The 21,681-nt window shown below is 36.4% G+C and overlaps 1 protein-coding gene and 1 pseudogene across 1 annotated transcript; both read right to left on the reverse strand.

Annotated features, from left to right (window-relative positions):
• Window positions 1–9,675: 9,675 nt before the first annotated feature.
• On the reverse strand, window positions 9,676–16,195 carry LOC127899256 (amidophosphoribosyltransferase 2, chloroplastic-like; annotated as a pseudogene).
• Window positions 16,196–16,216: 21 nt separating this feature from the next.
• Window positions 16,217–19,416, reverse strand: LOC127899257 (disease resistance protein At4g27190-like). Its single transcript, XM_052432597.1, has 6 exons — window positions 19,015–19,416; window positions 17,839–18,921; window positions 17,216–17,667; window positions 16,698–16,807; window positions 16,558–16,643; window positions 16,217–16,486 (listed from the first exon to the last, which is right to left on the reverse strand). The coding sequence occupies exons 1-6, from the start codon at window positions 19,414–19,416 to the stop codon at window positions 16,217–16,219; spliced, it is 2,403 nt and encodes an 800-aa protein (XP_052288557.1).
• Window positions 19,417–21,681: the final 2,265 nt, after the last annotated feature.

A 21,681-nucleotide genomic window follows, 5' to 3' on the forward strand; every position in this document is an offset into this window, starting at 1 on the left:
AGCTAAAATACTACAATACTTGGAACTCCTTTTCACTAGTAAAATATTTCCTTCTGTTTTCGTCCGTGGACGTAGGCTAAAAGTCGAACCACAAATTTTTGGTATTCTTTTTGTGCTTATTCTTTATTTCTTTCAATTTTACTTTAGCTGCGGTCCTGCTTCACCCACCAATTTACTAACAGTGGTATCAGAGCTATTGGTTGTATTTTTTGGAGTCAGGTACTGTTCACGTAAGGGGTACTATTCACGTCTACGGCACTGTTCACGTATACGATACTATTCACGTGAAACGGTGGGAGCGATCCAAGAATTTTACGGTGCAAAGCAAGGAATAGTGGTGTGAGTAAAACAACTGTGTGGTTTTGTACATGTCTAGGAAAGTTCTGTCACAAAGGCGATAAGAGCTTAAGGAGTCTAGGTTTTAAATGGGACCATTGTGACCCCTCCAGTCTTTCCTGGGAACTTTCCTAGTGTGCATTCTCACACATACTTACAACTATTTAAGGTGGTACACTAGCTTGTGTGCGGTATTTATGAACAAAATGGCGGCAAAGTATGAAATTGAGAAATTTAACGGAAATAATTTTTTGTTGTGGAAAATGAAGATGAAAGCTGTATTGAGGAAAAATAATTGCTTGGCAGCAATTGGAGAAAGGCCCATGGAGATAACTGATGACAAGTGGAACGAGATAGATGGCAACGCCATTTCTGATCTACACTTGGCACTTGCAGACGAAGTAATCCAGTGTGGCAGAGAAAAATACAGCGAAGGAAATTTGGGATACTCTCACAAAATTGTATGAGGCCAAGTCACTATACAAAAAAATCTTCTTGAAGAGGAAACTCTATACTCTTCGAATGGCGGAATCTACAATGGTGACCGACCACATCAACACCTTGAAGACTCTATTTTCACAACTCACAACGTTGGGTCATAATATAGAGGAAAATGAACGTGCAGAGCTTCTACTTCAAAGTCTACCAGATTCGTATGATCAACTCATCATCAACCTGACAAACAACAATCCAGTGGACAGTCTAGTTTTCGACGATGTTGCAGCCTCCGCATTAAATGAGGAGAGCAAGGGGAAAAATAAGGAAAACAGACAAGTAAGTTCGCAGCAAGCGAAGGCGCTATCAGTGACGAGAGGGAGATCAACGGAACGTGGCCCCAGTGGGAGTCAAAATCATGGTAGATCAAAATTCAGAAGTAAGAAGAATGTTAAATGCTACAACTGTGGCAAGAAAGGGCACGTCAAGAAAGAGTGTTAGAGTAACCAGAAGAGAAAAGAAGGCAAAGAACCTGAGTCATCAAATGCTCAGGGGTGTGTAGCAAGTACCTCGGATGATGGCGAAATTCTCTATAGCGAGAGAATGGTTCCACACAAATGAACCTATCTCAGGAGGATCTGTATATATGGGAGATGATCATGCCTTGGAGATCGCTGGTATTGGTACTATCAAAATAAAAATGTTTGATGGTATAATTAGCACAATTAGGGAGGTACGATATGTCAACGGCCTGAAGAAAAATCTATTGTCTTTGGGACAAATGGATAGTCATGGGTATAAAACTCATGTGAAGAATGGAATTATGAAGATTGTTAAAGGTGTGCTTGTATTGATGAAGACAGAAAAGATATGTGCTAATCTATTCATGGTTAAAGGAGAAACACTACAGGAGGCTGATGCGTGTATAGCATCAAATCGAGAAGAATCAACGATGATGTGGCATCTCAAACTTGGCCACATGTCAGAACAAGGTTTGAAGATTCTCTTTGAGCGAAAATTACTTACAGGGCTCAAATCGGTAAGTTTACCATTTTGCGAGTATTGGGTTACAAGTAAGCAGCATAGATTAAAATTCAGTAGATCTATTGCTAGAAGTAAATGCATTCTAGACTTGATCCATTCTGATGTTTGGGAATCACCGGATATATCCATGGGAAGTGCAAAGTACATAGTGACTTTCATTGATGATTATTCCAGAAGATGTTGGGTGTATCCAATTAAGAAAAAGTCAAATGTATTTCCAGTGTTTAAAGAATACAAAGCGCGGGTGGAACTTGAATCTGGTAAAAAGATCAAGTACTTGAGGACGGATAATGGTGGAGAGTATACAGACGGCGAGTTTCTTGCTTTATGTAAGCAAGAAGGTATTCAGAGGCAGTTCACTGTAGCATACACTCCTCAACAAAATGGAGTGGCGGAGCAGATGAACAGAACTCTTATAGAAAGAATAAGAGCTATGTTGAGCACTGCTAGTCTACCCAATTCATTCTGGGCAGAAGCAGCCAAAACTGCTTGTTATATAGTAAATCAGGTGCCATCTATAGCTATTGGGCTGAAGACAGCGATGGATATGTGGACTGGAAAGCCAGCTGATTATTCCTACCTACATGCATTTGGATGTCCTGTGTATATGATGTACAATGCCCAAGAAAGAACAAAGCTAGATCCAAAATCTAGAAGATGTATCTTCTTGGGATATTGTTAGAGTGCAATTTATGCACTAATTTTGCATTGTTTACTTCCCTTAATATTGATGTTTTGCACTTAATAATAGTGATTTACTTGTGTTTTACTTTTGTAGGTGAAATTCTATTGATTGGTTATAAAATTGAGCTATAAGATGATGTTTAAGGATGATTGTTCTCTTGGAGAAATTATGAGCATCAGAAGAACTTTGTTGATAAGGCGTGGGCGCGTGCTGTCAACTGCGGACCTGCAGTTTTTAGTTTAACGTGTTTTGTATTTTTGGTTATTTTTGTAATTGCGAATTTAATATTTCAGATATTAGTATTTTATTTTAATTAGAATTCTAAAAGAGAAGAGAGAGAGAGTATTTAAGGGAGGAATCTATTGTGAAAAAGGGGGGATTTTGATTGGAGAAAAAGAAAGAAACCCTAGATCTAATTTTTCTCTTCTCTCTATGAAGAACTAAACTTATTTTCTGGTTGAAGGATAATGAAGCTTTGATTCATCACTACTGTGAGATCTTTCTTATGCTTTAATTGTTTTATTACTTTTTGGGTATTTGTTTATTCTCTGAATTAGTTTCATGATTATGTTTGTTAATTAGGTAATTGGTCACTATTTAATTATCAACTTAATCTATTGTCAATTAAAGGATTCATCGTATGAAGAATTTAATGTTTGTGACAAATAACATAGCAGAGAGTTATGTTATGAGAATAAACAATCTAATTTAAATGAATCATCATATGTGTTGATTAGGATTTGGGCCTCTCTGGTTTTTCAGGCTGTCAATTGATTAAATCCTATGATTGTATTTAGGGTTGTCTATTGATTAGGGAAATATCCAACGGTCATACCTTGGTTATCGACTAGTTAAGGAGAGATTGGCTATTAGAGGGTCTCAATAGCTATAACCAGTCTATTCATAAGTAATAATAATCTATATTTGAATCAATGATCAGTAGTCGAATCAAGCTTAGTTAATTCCTTCAACCAGAGCTTTCTCCAATTTGAATTACAACTTTAATTTGCATTCTTGTTATTTAATTTGATTTTTATTATTGTCTACAATTCCCCAATTTTATGTTTTACGTTTCAAAAGGATTTAAATAATTACCGATCTCTGTGGATACGACCCTGCTCAATCACTATACACAATTTATTTAGAGTGGGAATTTATTTTTGTTAGCTTCGACACCCATCAGATATGCTGATGGAGTAAAGGGGTATCGTCTATGGGACCCCACTGCCCACAAGATCGTCATCAGCAGAGATGTTATCTTTATAGAAGATCAACTGCAAAAGAGAGATGAGGATGATAGTAGTGTATAAGAAAAGTCAGAGATAATACCGGTATATGTGGAAAATAATACAGAAGATTCAGATTCTTCTGAAGCAGCACTAGAGCATGAGGAACAAGAACCAGTCGAATCCGAGGCTCCAGAAGTTCGTCGATCAACTCGTGAGAGACGACCACCAACGTGGCACTCGGAGTATATCACAGAGATCAACATTGCGTATTGTCTTCTAACAGAGGATGGAGAGCCATCAACTTTCCATGAAGCTTTAGAAAGCTCAGATGTTGCTTTGTGGATGACAGCAATGCAGAAAGAAATTGAAGCTCTACACAAGAACAAAACATGGGAACTTGTACCACTACCACGTGGAAGAAAAGCCATTGGAAACAAATGGGTCTACAAGATCAAACGTGATGGCAATGACCAAGTGGAGCGGTATCGTGCGAGATTGGTGGTGAAAGGATATGCTCAGAAAAAAGGTATTGACTTCAACGAGATATTTTCGCCGATGGTTCAACTCACGACAGTCAGAGTAGTCTTGGCGATGTGTGCTACATTTGACTTACATCTCGAGCAGTTAGATGTGAAAACTGCATTTCTTCATGGAGAACTTGAAGAAGAAATATATATGCTCCAACCAAAAGGTTTTGCAGAAATAGGAAAGGAGAACTTGGTTTGCAGGTTGAACAAATCTTTATATGGTCTCAAACAGGCGCCGAAGTGTTGGTATAAGAGATTTGATTCCTTCATTATGAGCCTTGGATACAACAGACTCAGTTCAGACCATTGTGCATATTACAAGAGGTTTGAAGATAATGATTTCATTATGTTATTGTTGTATGTGGATGACATGTTGGTAGTAGGCCCCAACAAAGATCGAATCCAAGAATTAAAAGCACAGTTGGCTAGGGAGTTTGAATGAAGCACTTGGGACCAGCAAACAAGATTCTAGGGATGCAAATTCACCGAGACAGAAATAACAGGAAGATTTGGTTTTCGCAGAAGAATTACTCGAAGAAAATCTTGCGGCGCTTCAACATGCAAGATTGTAAGTCAATTTCTACCCCACTTCCCGTTAATTTCAAATTATCCTCAAGTATGTGTCCTAACAATGAAGCAGAGAGGAAAAAGATGTCTCGAGTGCCGTATGCATCAGCAGTAGGAAGTTTGATATTCGCTATGATATGTACAAGATCATAGCGAACATCAAACTTCCCATTGCTGATGCATACGGTACTCGAGACATCTCCTTCCTCTTTGCTTCATTGCTAGGACACATACTTGAGGATAATTTGAAATTAACGGGAAGTGGGGTAGAAATTGACTTACAATCTTGCATGTTGAAGCGCCGCAAGATTTTCTTCAAGTAATTATTCTGCGAAAGGATGGTGAAAGTTGGGTTTCTAAACTACAGACTGTTGTGGCTTTATCTACAACAAAAGCATAATACATGGCAGCTACACAAGCTTGCAAGGAACCTATTTGGATACAAAGATTATTGGAGGAGCTCGGGCACAAACAATAGAAAATTCCTGTATTTTGTGACAGTCAGAGTGCTTTGCACATTGCAAGAAATCCAGCCTTTCATTCCAGGACAAAGCACATAGGAGTTCAGTATCACTTCGTTCGATAAGTAGTGGAAGATGGAAGTGTGGATTTACAGAAAATCCATACGAAGGAGAACCTAGCAGATATTTTGACCAAGCCGATAAATGCTGACAAGTTTATCTGGAGTAGATCTTCTTGTGGCCTAACAGAAATGTAGGCAACATGACTATGGCGAAGCAGAAAGGATGGTGTGGAGATTAATTGATTCTCAATCAAATCTCCAAGTGGGAGAATGTGGAAAATAGCACCACCTTTTCTAGAAGGTGGTGCCCACCACTTTTGAAGAAGAATGCGGTTGTTGCTGAATTCTTTGAATCAAAGAAAATGTTGAAGGATTTGGTGCCGCCTAAAGAAAACTTTGACAAAGAAGAAAGAAAAATCTGCAAATGGTGGTTGGTACACCAAATGAAAGAAAAAAATAATAATTAAATTATTATTTTAATAGCCAATTTTGGCTATAAAAAGGGAGAGCTTCATTTCGATTTTGGCATCCAATTTTGTAGAGAGAGTCGAGAATTGTGAGAAGTAATTCTTGCAGAGCAGAGAGTTTTGTGTACTTAGTGTTTTGAGAGTTTGGGTGTATTGGGGTTTTGGGTAGTGAGCTAAAATACTACAATACTTGTAACTACTTTTCACTAGTATAATATTTTCCTTCTGTTTTCGTACGTGGACGTAGGCTAAAAGTCGAACCACGTAATTTCTGGTGTCCTCTATTGTGCTTGTTCTTTATTTTCTTTCAATTTTACTTTAGCTACGGTTCTGCTTAACCCACCAATTTACTAACAAATAACGCTTTAAACATTATTTGCAACAAGGAAGAATTATTTCATGCTTTCAGGTATTACAAACTTTCCAGAAAGCCACGGTAGCCAAGAGGAGCACAAATCGGGAGTTTTTTGGAGGTACTATAAAACTACTTATTTTTCTAATTATGAGATCGCCAACCAACTGTTACAATTATTATTATTATTTGGCAAACCTCTACATGACAATGGAGATTTATTAGATTTAAAATGGATAATTTCAAACATCTCATATTATATTGATCCTTTCAAAATCAAATTACACGCAAAGCTGTTAAAAAATTAATAATAATAAGTAAATCAACGGCAAAGAGGGAAAATTATACATTTAAATCATTAATTTATTATGAAAATTTTCGTTTTACACTGCGAGTTAAGGATGGCAATGGATCGGATCTGACCCAAGATCCATATGATCCAAATCCAATTGGATCGGATTTGGGTTGGATTAAAGTGGATTTGGATGGATTTGGATGTCAATGCGTGGATCTAAGGCGGATCTGGAGCAAATTCAGATTTATCTTAATATCTATATCCAAATCTATATTCACTCACCATTTAATGTAATTTTATTTTAAAAAATTCTTAACAATTATGTAATTATAAATGATGATAAAATTTATTCATTAGCATGTATTTAAGAATCTTAAAACTTAAAGGTACTTAATTGATAATAAGACAAAAAATTATCAAGTGTAAAATAAAACTAGGATAGCCTGCCCTAATTTTTTTAAGTTTTTCACTCTACAATTTAGTCTCTTTTTTCCTCTTTAGTTTACTCTCGCTTCTCCACTTCATTTGAATGATTGGATCAGTTCTTTAATTGTTAGGAAAATCCATAGACTTGGGTTTATTTTTCTACCATTTTCTCATAATCTTATTTATTTTGTATAATCACTAATCAATGGTGGCTATCAACTATAAAATAATTATGTTAATCATATATTTCGTTAAATATGATCATAATAAAAATAATAAAGCACTGAATATAATAAATCATTTTTAACTTATATGTTATTATTTAATGATATAGGAATGATGATGGTGTGCAGTGGATATCAAGATAGTAAAGGAGACATTAGAATATTATAATGATCTTATTCCTTCAATTACTTTTGATCGATATTTTATTGTCTTTCTTATTTATTTATTTTGGTGTAAAAGTAGAAGCTGCAATACTTATTAGATTTTTTGTACACATTATATAATTTAATTGTTACCAGTGCATTTTAGTCTTAAATTTTATTTCTAAAAAAATTGATCTCTTATTATTGAGATTTAGAATTCATGATGGATCTAGAGCAGATTTGGATTTTAATTTTTCTTTTTGGATTTGGAGCAGATATAGATCTTTATTTTTTGTTTCGGATCTAGATATGGAGCAAAAAATATAGATCCATGACGAATCTGAAGCAGATATGGATTTTAATTTTTATTACGGATTTAGATCTGGAACAATGTAGATCCAATCCATATCTGCTCCATTGCCATCCCTACTGCGAGATATAGCATTCTTCAATTAATCACATCATACTTGTTGGATGAGTTTCGAATAACCCAAAAACGACACGTACATTACTTCATTGCATTGGTAGCAGTTTGGTGCTTTGGGTTTGAAAATGGACCAAGCTCGTGCAATTACAATTCTTTTATGCCAATAGGAAAACTAGACCCTATTTTTAGTTAAATGTACACAAAATAGGAAAACTAGGTCCTATGGTTTATTTAAATGTACACAGACATCTCTCAATTTTTTAAAAAAATTGTTAAATAATTTTTTTCTTTTACTATCATAATCTTTACCTATGGCAACCAAAAAAAAAAATGATTTTATCATAATCGTCCCATGCAACACCTCTCTCATGATCACGCATGTAATGTACCTCATCAAACCAAGCCACTTCACGCGTAATCTCCGAACCTTATAGTTTATACTGCATACTACGCCAGATTTCAGTAGTCATCACCTGAAATTAAAACAAATCAAAGCGCTGCAACACCCAAAAGATGACACTACCAAGTTGACCTACCAAACAAGAAGCATTAGGGTCAATTGTGACATCCCCAGTCATCAAACCAACATCTGAAAACTCTTCTTTAAACTCCCTGTACTTCTGATTGCTAAGTGCCTTAATCGGGGAAGTATATATCACACGTTGCTTATTCCGCAACGACATAGCAATAGCATACAATGCTACCACAGTTTTCCCAGCAGATGTATGGGCCGATAATGAAAGGCAAATCCATTTTTTTAAAAAAAAAAAAAACTATTTTTATTTTCACACAAGATAACACTTGATGCAAAAAATTGGCAGAGCACTTTCTACGAAAGGACTTCCAAATTCAAATTAAATTTTTTACAAAAAATTAGAGCTTTATTGTGTGCGCGCGGGCGCGCGTCCGTGTATATTTTAATAATAATAATAATAAACGAACCATAACGGACTCGCCGTTGTCGAGGCACTTGATAGCTTCGGACTGGAATCATCTTCTGAAATTAGTACATTCCATGCTTCGGAATCATCTTGCATGATTGGTCGAGAGTGAAAGGGAATTCCTTAGCAGGTTTAGCGTCAGCTTCAGGCACTTGACCAAGACGCATTAAACAGAAAATGCGGCGTTTTCATGGACTAGTACATTCCATGCTTCGAAAGTTTTATGTTTTAGACTGATTGGTTTGATACATTATTTGTTTATTGCATTTTTCTTGCTTTAAATATTATGTTGGATTGATAAGTTTTGTACACATTTATATTGCTCGCAGTAAATAATTTATTACATTTAAAAAACTATCAACCGTCTATCAAAAGATTTCTACTATAAATATATGTACACAACAAACTTTTAATTTGGTCAATTTGTTCTCTTATTTATTTTTGTTCTATTTCTCTTTTCCTTTCATTTCATTTTATTGTTTTATGGTACAAAAAAAAATAACCTTAAAATTTAAGGGTAAAATACTCATTTTACTAAATTCCGTTTAATATCATAATGCTGTCAATGGACAATGGCAAAGTACACGAGTGATACAAATTAAAAACAAATAAATTGAAAGTTTTTATGTATTTTCCTTTTATTTTTTTATAGCCGATTGAGATTTCCCTTCGTATTCTTAAATTCAATACGTTTAGACCATTTAAAAAATTTTAAATTAAAAAAAACCCGTGGTGTAATAACAAACTCACATCAAACCCTGTCCACTGTCATCCCTAATAATATTTACCACTTCATACTCAAGAGTGATAATAACTGTGTATCACAATTGATTTTGCATACGGGTAAAAGTTCCAAGTCTGGATATTTAGTTAACGAAATTGATGAAAAGGGCACGAAAGAAAATAAGAAATTAAATAATACAGGTGGTATTAATCATTACATATTTAGTTAATGAAAATTGATGAAAATATTTCTGCAGACATGAGCCGTAATTATAATACCGTTAAGAATGAAGCGGCAGAGTTTCCCCAAACAAGCTAAAACACGGCACCTGAATTTAAAGAATTTTTATGTCACAGTATCGGGACAAAAAGTTTAATGCAATAACATACATTAAGTTAATTCCATAATCTATCACCAAAGAAAGACAAACACAAGCTTATAAGATTAGAACTTTGGAAAACATTGAAGAGTCGGACAAAATTGTGTAACCTTCAGAGTTTAGAGCCTAGTTCATCCAGGAAAGCAAAAGAAAATAATAATAATAATGGTGGTTTGATCTCAAAAGGTGGCATCAAAGTGGTAACTTTGAGGTATTGGAAGCAATAACGTCTTCAACTTTGTCCTGATTTCGAAGTCCCTTAACCCATCCGCCATCAATGGATTGAATGCTTCCATTCAACCCATCATCCACAAAATCACCAACCCGTTTCACCTTCATCTCCTACGCTTAACAGGGTACTTCCCAGAGAAGCTAGCATAACAAAAATTCTGAGAATCATTGCCTAACAACTTGTTCAAGATGTCAATCGGCAGAGAAGCAAGCAAATCACACCCAATAAACTCCCTGATTTCCTCGACGCTCATCCTGTTGGAAATCAACTCCTCAGTACTCGGAGTGTCCACTCCATAGTAACAAGAAGCTATGATTGGTGGGCTTGCAATTCTCATGTGAACCTCTTTAGCTCCAGCCTCCTCAAGCAACCTAACAATTTTGGATGAAGTTGTTCCTCTCACTATCGAATCATCGACAACCACAACTCTCTTTCCCTCCAACACTCCCCTTACAGGAGAGAGCTTAAGCTTGACACCAAAGTCCCTAATCTTCTGGGAAGGCTCAATGAAAGTTCTCCCAACATAGTGTGACCTTATCAACCCTTGTTGAAATGGCACCTCGGCTTTGGCAGCGTACCCAAGTGCAGCCACCACTCTAGAATCTGGTACTGCAATCACGACATCACACTCAACAGGAGCCTCGGTAGCAAGTACTTCCCCAAAATGATTCCTCGACTCATAAACAGACCTTCCAAAAACAACAGAATTAGGCAAAGCAAAATAAATATGCTCAAAGATGCACTGCTTAGGTTCAGGGTGAGGGATGAAACAAAGTGATTGAACCCCATCTTTATCCACCATCAAAACTTCTCGGGGATGTACCTCTCTCTCGTATGTGGCCTCAATCAAATAGTGCACAAGTCTCTGACGCAAAAACCACAGCACCATTACTCCTCCTACCCATCACCAACGGCCTAAACCCGTACGGGTCACGAACCGCAACAAGCTTATCCTCAGTAACAAACACCACTGAATAAGCACCCTCAAGCTTCTCACAAGCATCCACAATCCTCAAAAAGAACGGCCTAGCTTTCGATATCGCAATCAAATGGAGAACAACCTCAGTATCAGAACTAGTATTAAAAATGGAACCATTATCTTCAAGCTTAGCCCTCAAAGTATTATAGTTAAATAAATTCCCATTATGTGCAACACCTAGAGAACCAAACCTGTACCCAGCAACAAAAGGCTGCACATTCTTAAGCATGCAGTCGAATATCTAACATGACCAATGGCCATATCGCCAGGCAATTGATCAAGTTTAGACTGATTAAACACATCAGAGACTAAACCAGCACCGGTAATAGACTGAAGAACTTTATTATTCACAGCAACTATAACTACACCTTCTTGGCCGCGATGCTGCAGAGCGTGCAGCGCCAAATAGCACAAACGCGAGGCCTCTGGGTCACCGTATGAAACGACCCGCCCCGAATCCCCCGGGCGAGTCAATCTAGTCTCATCAAAACGGATTTGATAATAATCTAATTAGTAAGGATTCTGCCGAAAATTAGGCAAAGTCTCCTTTATATATATAACACTCCCAATCTACAAATATGAATATAACACTCCTAATATAATTCAATATACAACAAACTCCAGTGACCAACATCCTCAACCAAAATGCTGAGTTTTATATCTCTAGAGTCTCAAAAGATAATATTATAACTAATATTAATATTTTAGTTTATTCTTAATCCCAAAAGAATAATACAACAAAAATTATACAATCCCAACAGGACAAGATAATCAAAAGATGTCCTAACAAAAACATTTATATCTTCTAACATCATCACGTGGCCAAGACTCAAAATATATTTACAGTCGCTGGGTCGGTCTAGTGTACCTGCTACCTCCTGGTGAGGGGGAAAAAATATAATAAAAACGGGGTGAGTTTAAAACTCAGTGAGATCAGTGAGTGGATAGTAGTTTTTGAAAATTAATACTTACTTTAAAAGAAATATTCATATAATTTCCAAACACGATTTCATCAAATCATATGCAAGAAACCAATAGTAAATCATTTACATTTAAATCAGATTACTAACCATGAAAAGCATATATAATATTGTACCAAATAACCATAGAAATTATATTACAATATCATATATAATACACAAATTTGAAAATCATCACCAAACAAGTACCTAGAGAAATAATCTCATCATATCCGGACCTCAACGGACGGGCAATGACGTTCTATCTGGGTACCGTCATGCCCCAGAGTTACACGGATAGACAGGGAAATATCATCTCATATCTCATCATATCTTATCATATATGTGCGTGCATAATCTAGTCCCCAAAGGACAAAAGCGCCCAAGCACACGGCTCAAAGCCTCTGTGTGTACTCAGACGGGCCCCAAAGGCTTGTATCTCATCTGTATCATCTGTATCTCAATATCTGTCTGTATCTCATATCTGTGTATCTGTAATCATCATACCGCATGCATATGCCCTCAAAAGGCAAAAACGCCCAAACACACGGGCCAAAGCCTCTATGTGTGTTCAAACGGGCCCCAAAGGTCTCTCATCTCATCTCATCTGTATGGGTACTATCTAGTGATTTCAAAAACAATCATTATACTCATATTCACATACTTTTTTAACCATATTTTAAATCATACCACATTTGAATCCACTTTTCTTATCTTTAAAATATTATCATGCTTATTCAAAGTCGATACAAAAAATCATTAACCAAACATTTTAATAAAATACCAATACGTGGACAAAATCCATTTCGAGGTAATCATTAAATCAGATCATTTAAAATACTTATTTTGCAAACATGCTTTACTATCATAATTAACTATGAAAATAAGTTTTGTATATTCTACTCATAGTGACGGTGTTCACGCTTGGTTATCGTCTACGTCCGCAAACCGATTCTTGCTCGTGGATCCTCCTAAATCAAGGAAATAACATAAATATTTTCCGTAAAACGGAATTAGGACTAAATTTATGCAATAAACTCGAAACGAAAATCTATCCATAATTTACAACTCCCGTGTCGATAAAACTGCTAAAATGTCCTCGAGTCCATAAATCATTAAAATACTTCGAAATCGGAAATCACTGAATTACCCTCGGAATCGTAATTACACCAATCCTCACTTCTAGGAATTACTAAAATATCAATAGGCTCAGAAATTACAAAATTGCCCTCATAGTGTGAAATTACCGAAATGCCCTTGTCGATCAACAGTCACTGGAATTTGGTCAACGTTGGCCGGGAAGCACAAGTCTGAAAGTTCCAATCATGCTGAGTTCAATGGTACCGGCGGTGAGCTCCAACGCGCGGCAACGACGTTGGAATCTAGCTCGGCAACCGTGAATTCCAACAATTGACCGGCGGCGAAACAGTGACTCCCGGTGCCTATGGATGGTCGAAAATGGAAGAAGGAGTCATGAGGAACAAAATCCAACCAGTGGTGTCACCCAAAACCGGTGAAAATCCCGGTGGAACAAAATGAAACAGTCGCGGGTTTTCAAGCTTCGATCACCGGCGTTCCGGTTGGTTTTCGGCGGCGATGGCAGGGGAACGACGGCTGGCTTCTAAGCTTCAGATTGGTACCAAGCTCGGCCGAAACAGTGGCCGAAAATGAAAGTTATGGCCGGGTCAATTTCGCAGGTCGTGTCGGGTTTTCCGGGTCAGTTGATAGCTTCTGTTACTCTCATACGTGTGTGTATAAGTTCCATGTTTCTAACTTATTCTATTATTTTTAATAAAGTCTTTAACCGCCTCAATTTCATTTTTAATTCACATATGTTACAATCCTCCCCCCTTATAAAAATTTCGTCCTCGAAATTTACGTACCTGATAAGAAAAGATAGGGATACTGAGCTCGCATTAAGTCCTCGCGTTCCCAGGTAGCCTCTTCCTTTGTATGATTCTTCCACCATACTTTTACTAAAGGAATGGTCTTAGAATGCAGAACTTGGTGTTTCTCTTCCAATATCTCAACTGGTTCCTTTTCGTAAGTCAAATCTTCCTTCAACTGAATTGGTTGCTACGATAACACATGACTCGGGTCATATATGTACTTCTGGAGCATTGAGACATGAAATACATCATGGATTCTGGATAACTCGGGTGGTAGAGTTAATGGACCAATGCGCTCAATGATCTCATATGGCCCAATGTAATGTGGACTTAGCTTCCCACGTTTCCCAAATCGAAGCACCCTTTTCCAAGGAAATATCGGTATGAAAACTCTATCACCAACTTCGAATTCAAGTTCCCGCCTACGCTTGTCTGTACAGCTCTTTTGTCTATCTTGAGCCACCTTTAATCTATCCCGGATCAATTGTATCTTCTCGTTAGTATCTTGGACAAGTTCTGAACCGAATAACCTCCGCTCACCAACCTCATCCCAACATATTGGAGTCCTGCATTTTCTACCATACAAAGCCTCATATGGTGCCATCTCAATACTAGCTTGATAGCTGTTGTTGTAAACAAACTCCATCAGAGGTAAATGATTGTCCGATTTACCTTTCAACTCCATAACACAAGCTCGCAACATATCCTCTAGAGTTTGAATAGTACGCTCTGATTGTCCATCAGTCTGTGGATGAAAAGTTATACTGAAGTTCAACTTTGTGCCTAAGGGATTTTGCAAGCTAGTCCAGAACTTAGAAGTAAACTGGGAATCTCTATCTGAAACTATAGACACGAGTACTCCGTGAAGTCGAACTATCTCAGCCACATAAATACTCCCTAACTTGTCCATCGAATAGGTGGTTGAATGGTAAGAAATGAGCAGATTTTGTAAGTCGATCAACAACTGTTAGAGTGCAATTTATGCACTAGTTTTGCATTGTTTACTTCCCTTAATATCGATGTTTTGCACTTAATAATAATGTTTTACTTGTGTTTTACTTTTGTAGGTGCAATTCTATTGATTGGTGATAAAATTGAGCTAAAAGATGATGTTTAAGGAGGATTTTTCTCTTGGAGAAATTATGAGCGTCAGAAGAACTTTGTTGATAAGGCGTGGGCGCGTGCTGTCAACTGCGGACCTGCAGTTTTTAGTTTAACGTGTTTTGTATTTTTGGTTATTTTTGTAATTACGAATTTAATATTTCAGATATTAGTATTTTATTTTAAATAGAATTCTAAAAGAGAAGAGAGAGAGAGTATTTAAGGGAGGAATCTATTGTGAAAAAGGGGGGATTTTTGGATTGGAGAAAAAGAAAGAAACCCTAGATTTAATTTTTCTCTCCTCTCTATGAAGAACTAAACCTATTTTTCTGGTTGAAGGATAACGAAGCTTTGATTCATCACTACTGTGAGATCTTTCTTGTGCTTTAATTGTTTTATTGCTTTTTGGGTATTTGTTTATTCTCTGAATTAGTTTCATGATTATGTTTGTTAATTAGGTAATTGGCCACTATTTAATTATCAACTTAATCTATTGTCAATTAAAGGATTCATCGTATGAAGAATTTAATGCTTGTGACAAATAACATAGCAGAGAGTTGTGTTGTGAGAATAAACAATCTAATTTAAATAAATCATCATATGTGTTGATTAGGATTTGGGTCTCTCTGGTTTTTCAGGCTGTCAATTGATTAAATTCTATGATCGTATCTAGGGTTGTCTATTGATTAGGGAAATAACCAACGGTCGTACCTTGGTTATCGACTAGTTAAGGAGAGATTGGCTATTAGAGGGTCTCAGTAGCTATAACCGGTCTATTCATGAGTAATAATAATCTATATTTGAATCAATGATCAGTAGTCGAATCAAGCTGAGTTAATTCCTTCAACCAGAGCTTTCTCTAATTTGAATTACAACTTTAATTTGCATTCTTGTTATTTTAATTTGATTTTTATTATTGTCAACAATTCCCCCATTTTACGTTTTACGTTTCAAAAGGATTTAATTAATTACCGATCTCTGTGGACACGACCCTGCTCAATCACTATACACAATTTATTTAGAGTAGGAATTTATTTTTGTTGGCTTCGACACCCATCAACAACCACCCAAACACTATCATGTCCTTTCTGAGTACGTGGAAGTCCTGCTACAAAATCCATGGTGATGTGCTCCCACTTCCACTCAGGAATAGGAAGCGGGTGAGAACACCCTGCAGGCCTCTGGTGTTCAGCCTTAATCTGCTGACAGACTAAATATCGAGAAACAAATTCTGCTATCTCTCTCTTCATACCCTGCCTCCAGTAATGATCCATTAGGGTGCGATACATCTTCGTACTACCAGGATGCATCGCATATGCTGAACAATGAGCTTATTCCATAATCTCTTCTTTCGGATCTTTAATATCATGTACACAGAGTCTATTACCCATGACTAAGACTCCATTGCCTCTCACCGTAAAATCGGTTCGTAAACATTTTTGCACATCCTCTTTCAACTGCATTAACTGTGGGTCCTGAGCTTGCATCTGGTGAACTTTGTGAATCAAAGTCGGCCTAACTCGAAAATTAGCTATCAAAGCTCCACAATCGTCACCGTTCAACTCGACTCCCAAAGATCTCAACTCGATCAACAGAGGCATCTATTTCACTCGCAAGTGAGCTATAGAGTTGGAAGACTTCCTACTGAGTGCATCAACTAGAAAAAACATACCTCTTTGAGATACTGCAAATTGGCTTTAAGTTCAATACTGTTGATGGTCAAGTTGGGACAGTAATGAAGTTGTAACTCTTCCAATGCTGTCCAAATTGAACAATAATTTTCTTAACAGAAGCTGACGAGTTCTGGGAGACTTCGAAGTGTTAATTCTCTTAACAAAGGGAGGGCGAGCATCGTATTTCCATCTCTGACACTTATTTCCCCTTCATTGTGATCAAACTTTGCTTCGACAATACATTCCAGCCTGTCGCAATAAGTCACACTGAGACTTTTAAGCTGCTCCAAACTTCGAGCTTGTGACAACGTGAAGATATATGTCAAATTATGGCAGCCATACACACTCAATTCTGTAAGAGTTTGGAGGCTGATCACATGTTGGGCAGGCGCCTTCCACATCCACTTTGCTAATCTTGAGAGCACCTCATGATTCCCACTCTTTCAATGCGGCGACTGAGAGGCGTCCGCATTGCATTCTAAATCTTCACAATAGTTGACAAATAGATGAGTCAACTCATTTAAGCCCCCTTCATCTATGCTTGGAACAATATTATGGAGACCTATTATCCTTTTCAAATTAAGAAATTTCAGATTTTGACACAATGTCGAAAAAATACTGAGCGAGGCCGCTTCACAATAGTTAATCATTAAGCACCTGCTCCGTCCAAAAAATTCATCTTCTTTTTTCGTTCCAACTTCAAGTTTGTTACAGTTACTGACGAAGTACATTTGCAATTTTGGAAATGTAAAGTCTTTTGAAAGACGTACAATTTTTTGTTCAATATGTAAAGTCTTTCCATCATCATCTTGGATTTCATCATCGTCGGGTTGGGAGTTCAACTCAGCAGCCCTAGCGTAACTTTCTTCTGAACTCATCCCTTCAGCCTCCCAATCTTTTATCCAACCATAAAATTCTTCTAATTGAGGAAATTTTTTTATCGTAATAGGAGAAATAGAACCAGAATCAATGAATAGAAGAAGTTTCAATCTACTAAGTTGATCCTCAAATTCTTCAGGAACTTCAATGGGAGACCCATTGACACAAACAATTTGAAGTCTCTTCAACTTTCCAAGGAAAGACGCGTCACTCACTTTACATCGAATCAACTGCAGAACTTGGAGGTTGGTGAGGAATTAAAGCGATTTAAGTGAAAGAACTCCACCTATTATAGTAATAACTTTTAATGCTGGCATCTTTTCGAAAAAATATTCTGGAACTTGCAATCGGTCGCCATATTTAGCATTCTCCAATCGCAAAATATGAAGGTTAGGGCATACCAAACCACTTGGAAGCTCTTTTTTTTCATTTCCCATCAAAAAGATTCCTTTGTATTTTTCCACTGCCTGTTCCGCCAATCCAATGCCAACTTTACTAGTAAAATATTTTTTCTCCATTGAGCCTATCCATAAGGCTACATCACGAACAATGTCATGCGTTTTCACAAATCTGTCATTACCAGCATCTAATAGCAGTGAAGAAGCTTTGAGCTCTTTAATCGTTCCACTCAATAGGCTCCTGACTTTTTCAATTGACTCAGCTCGATACCATCTCAACCCCACTGCATATCCAACCAAATCATCCAAATCTATCTCATAATCCTCTGGAAACAAAGAACACAACAAGAAGCACGACCTGGAATCCTCATCATTCAAATAATCGCAACTAAATTTGAGACAACGGTAAACGTCTTGGTCCTCATTGCCGATACATTCTATTGTATTGAGTTTTGCATCTTGTAGTTTATCTAGAGCGAGATTCCACTCATCAAATCCTTTACCTTTTAGTGCACTTCCAACAGCTTTAATTGCTAAAGGCAGCCCCTTACATTCATCAGCAACTCGTTCCGAAACACCAATCAAGGTTGAATTAGAAACAACAATGCCAGCATGCTCTCTTAGTAAAGCCAATCCTTCTTCTTGCTTTAGAACACCTAGTTGAATCTGCGGGTCACAACGCATGCGATCACAAACTGGCTGCAGGCGAGTGGTTAGAAGGATTTTGTAACAATTGTCTCCATCACCAACAGGAATACCTATTGTCTTCAAGTCGAGTTCATTCCAGACATCGTCAAGTATTATGAGTATCTTGCTGCTTTTACTCTCAGAAAACATCAAGCGCAATCGGTCTGCTCTCTCTTTTTCATGTTTCTCATTTAGTGCCCAGCCTAACGACTTTGCCAGCTCACCTTGAACCTTTATTATATCTGGATCCTGAGACACAGTGGCTATCCCCACCTCATCAAAAATCTTTTCTTGTCGAAGTTGATTGCCCACAAAGTTTGCCAAAGTTGTCTTTCCGACACCACTGATACCATACAATCCCACTATCGTCGTGCTATCTCTTTTTAGTGCTTCAATAATCTGATTCCAAGTCGATTATGTAGTCCCGAAAGACATAAAATGTCTTGGCATATGCAATTCTCTATCTGATGGTAGAGGTTTAGGAAGGGCAACTGAGCTGAATTTGCCGCATTTCTTTTGTAGATCAGACAACTCGCTAGTCTTCTTTGATGCTTTTCTACCTAGCCAACATCGCCAACCCCAATTAGGACACCATCCATTAAGACAGCTCTTCTTTTCATCTATCTTTGCTTTCAAATTTCGAACATCGGCCATTTCTTTGTCTACATCCTTCAGCCACTTCTCTACATCTTTCTCGATTACAATGGCTCGGTGTATTTGTCGTTCTTGTTCTATTTTTTCATTGATGCCGCCTTTTGCCTCCTTCAAATTAGTTTCTTTATCCTTAAGTTCGTTAATAATGCTGTTGAAACAGAGCAGATAACGAGCTTGGTTTATGGTTGCTTCCACCAACAATTCTCCAAGCTTTGATGCAACACTTGAGCTAATTTCCATGCTATTTATCTGCAATTAATAAAGTTGATCTCAGTATGCTGTAAGCAAAACAACGAGGCTTGATCACAAGATCGAACGAGAAAGTTTAATTACCTTTTTCTATTATGTGAATGCACGTTTATTGACCCTAGCTTTGACCAATAAGAACAAAATGCAAACGCCGAGCTTTAAGTGGCCTTTAGCTGCGCAAAACAAAAGAGAAGAAACAAGGTAGCTTATTATTATTATTATTGTTTTTAAGGACGGATAAAGATTAGCTAGCTTGCGGACAAATTTACTAAAATCAAGATAAACCTAAGAGTTTTCCTAATTTGTTCAAACATAGAATAAGCGTTTCTCAACATTATATCCATAAATGCCCCAGCAAACGTAATATGTGGTGGATTATATTTAAATTAGTTTATTTTAGAAAATTTTAAATAAAAAATGTCAAACAACAAAGAAATCTAATAGAATCTGGATAAACACCGAAGAGTTCCTACATGGGAGAATATGGTAAAATTGATGAACTTGGTTCAAAAAATTGCAATTCTTATTGAGATTAGAACCAAAGATTTTAACTAAGGTCTCCTAAGCCATAAAGCATAACTCTTACTACTAAATTACAAGTATTTTGTTACATTTGAATGTGGTCTTATTTTTTTATTGTCTGTTTTAGAAGGGACTCAAGGTATATTTAAAAGAAATAATAATGGTTCGGATGGGGCTGAAGCCCACTCATGAAAAATTTAAAGGCTTCAACATAATTACCAATTGTTTCTTCATCCAATTTTCTAATAGAATATTGCCAGAATTCTGAAATAATATCTTAATATTTTTCTTCAAGTGTTTACGGCACCCTCGTATTGGATTGTCAATTTAATAACTTGTTAAATTATTTAATACTTCATCTCACGATCTAATGGATATAAATGCTGGAGAAGGATCAGTTCCCAGACTTTTTTTCTCTCACTAGTCTTTTGGTGAAATAAGTGACTAAGATTACATTTTATTTTTTTATATTGACAATTAAATTGGCTTGTTTCACATTATTAACAATTAAGCTAGCTTTCTTTTTTTCCCCCAACTGGATTTGGAAGGTTATGAGGGAGTAGGTGAGAAAACACGAGAAGAACGAGATCCTAATTCATAAATAGTACCTTACTTGGGATGCTAAAGAATTTAAAGATTGGGGTGAATTCCATTTTAGTCTCTAAAATTTTGACCTGCTAGTAACCATACTTTTAGTATTTTTAAAAAGAATGGGATTATTTACATTGTAAAATCTATTTTGAACACTCTTTTACTTAACACAGTCATTCAATAAATTTTAAAAAATAATTTTTACTAGGGTTGGCAATAAACTCTAGATCTGGCCCAGATCCGAAATTCGGATCCGAAAAAATCAGGGTTGGCATGTTAAAAAATGCAGATCCAGATCTTAAAAATCAAGATTCGTACGGATCTGGATCCACATGCAAGTGCATCCGAAAAATCGGATACCTGGATCCGCATTATTTTATAATTAAATTATTTATTTAATTAAATTTCAATTGAAAAATATATAAATTAAATTATTTATTTAAATGTATAAGCATTATTAACTCTAAAATCTTCATTAACTATGAAAAATATGTTAAAATAATAATAATAATAATTAGAGAATATTGTAATAAATCGGTTTACCTTAGATTTTTTTTATGTTTGATTTATATTATGAAATTATTGTTTGTGAATTTATGGTGTTGAATTGATGTTAAATTGTCGATTGTTAAGTTATAATTGAATTTTATTTAATATTATTATATAAATTATTAAATTTCAAATTAAAATTAAATTTATTATTATGCAGATCCGAATATTCGGAATATCCACCCACAATCCGTGCGGATATTACCCGCATCCAGATCCGCATATTTTTTTTACGGATCTGAATACAGATCGGGATGCCAAAAGCTTAATCTAGAGCCGAATTCGGATGCACCTACATCCGGATCCGGATCTGGATTTTGCCATCCCTATTTTGTTACTTTACACACTATTTCAAATGTCAAAACTGTCCTTCATTAGGACCATTCATTAACTAATTATTTTCTATAAAATATTCATCATTCTTGAGCCATGTGGCGTTAATTAATGATTCCTAAGCATTATCAAGGTTCAAGATTTATGTTGAAACTCTTTCAGTTGAGATTTGAGCCTAGGCACTAGCTATATACATACATACTCTTTCAAAAGCAGTTCTGGGAATATTTTGTGACTAATTTTATAAAAGTGTTTTAGTTA

This window comes from Citrus sinensis, chromosome 8, assembly GCF_022201045.2.
Source record: "Citrus sinensis cultivar Valencia sweet orange chromosome 8, DVS_A1.0, whole genome shotgun sequence".
In the NCBI taxonomy this organism is placed as follows: Eukaryota; Viridiplantae; Streptophyta; class Magnoliopsida; order Sapindales; family Rutaceae; genus Citrus; species Citrus sinensis.

Excerpts from the sequence above, each read along its gene's own strand:
- LOC127899257 (XM_052432597.1), bottom strand. The coding sequence starts at position 19,416 with ATGGAAATTAGCTCAAGTGTTGCATCAAAGCTTGGAGAATTGTTGGTG. Across the intron at positions 16,644-16,697 it reads AAGAGAATTAACACTTCGAA|CATTGGAAGAGTTACAACTT; the intron begins GTCTCCCAGAAC and ends CAATTTGGACAG. Across the intron at positions 16,487-16,557 it reads ATTTGCAGTATCTCAAAGAG|ATGCCTCTGTTGATCGAGTT; the intron begins GTATGTTTTTTC and ends CGAGTGAAATAG.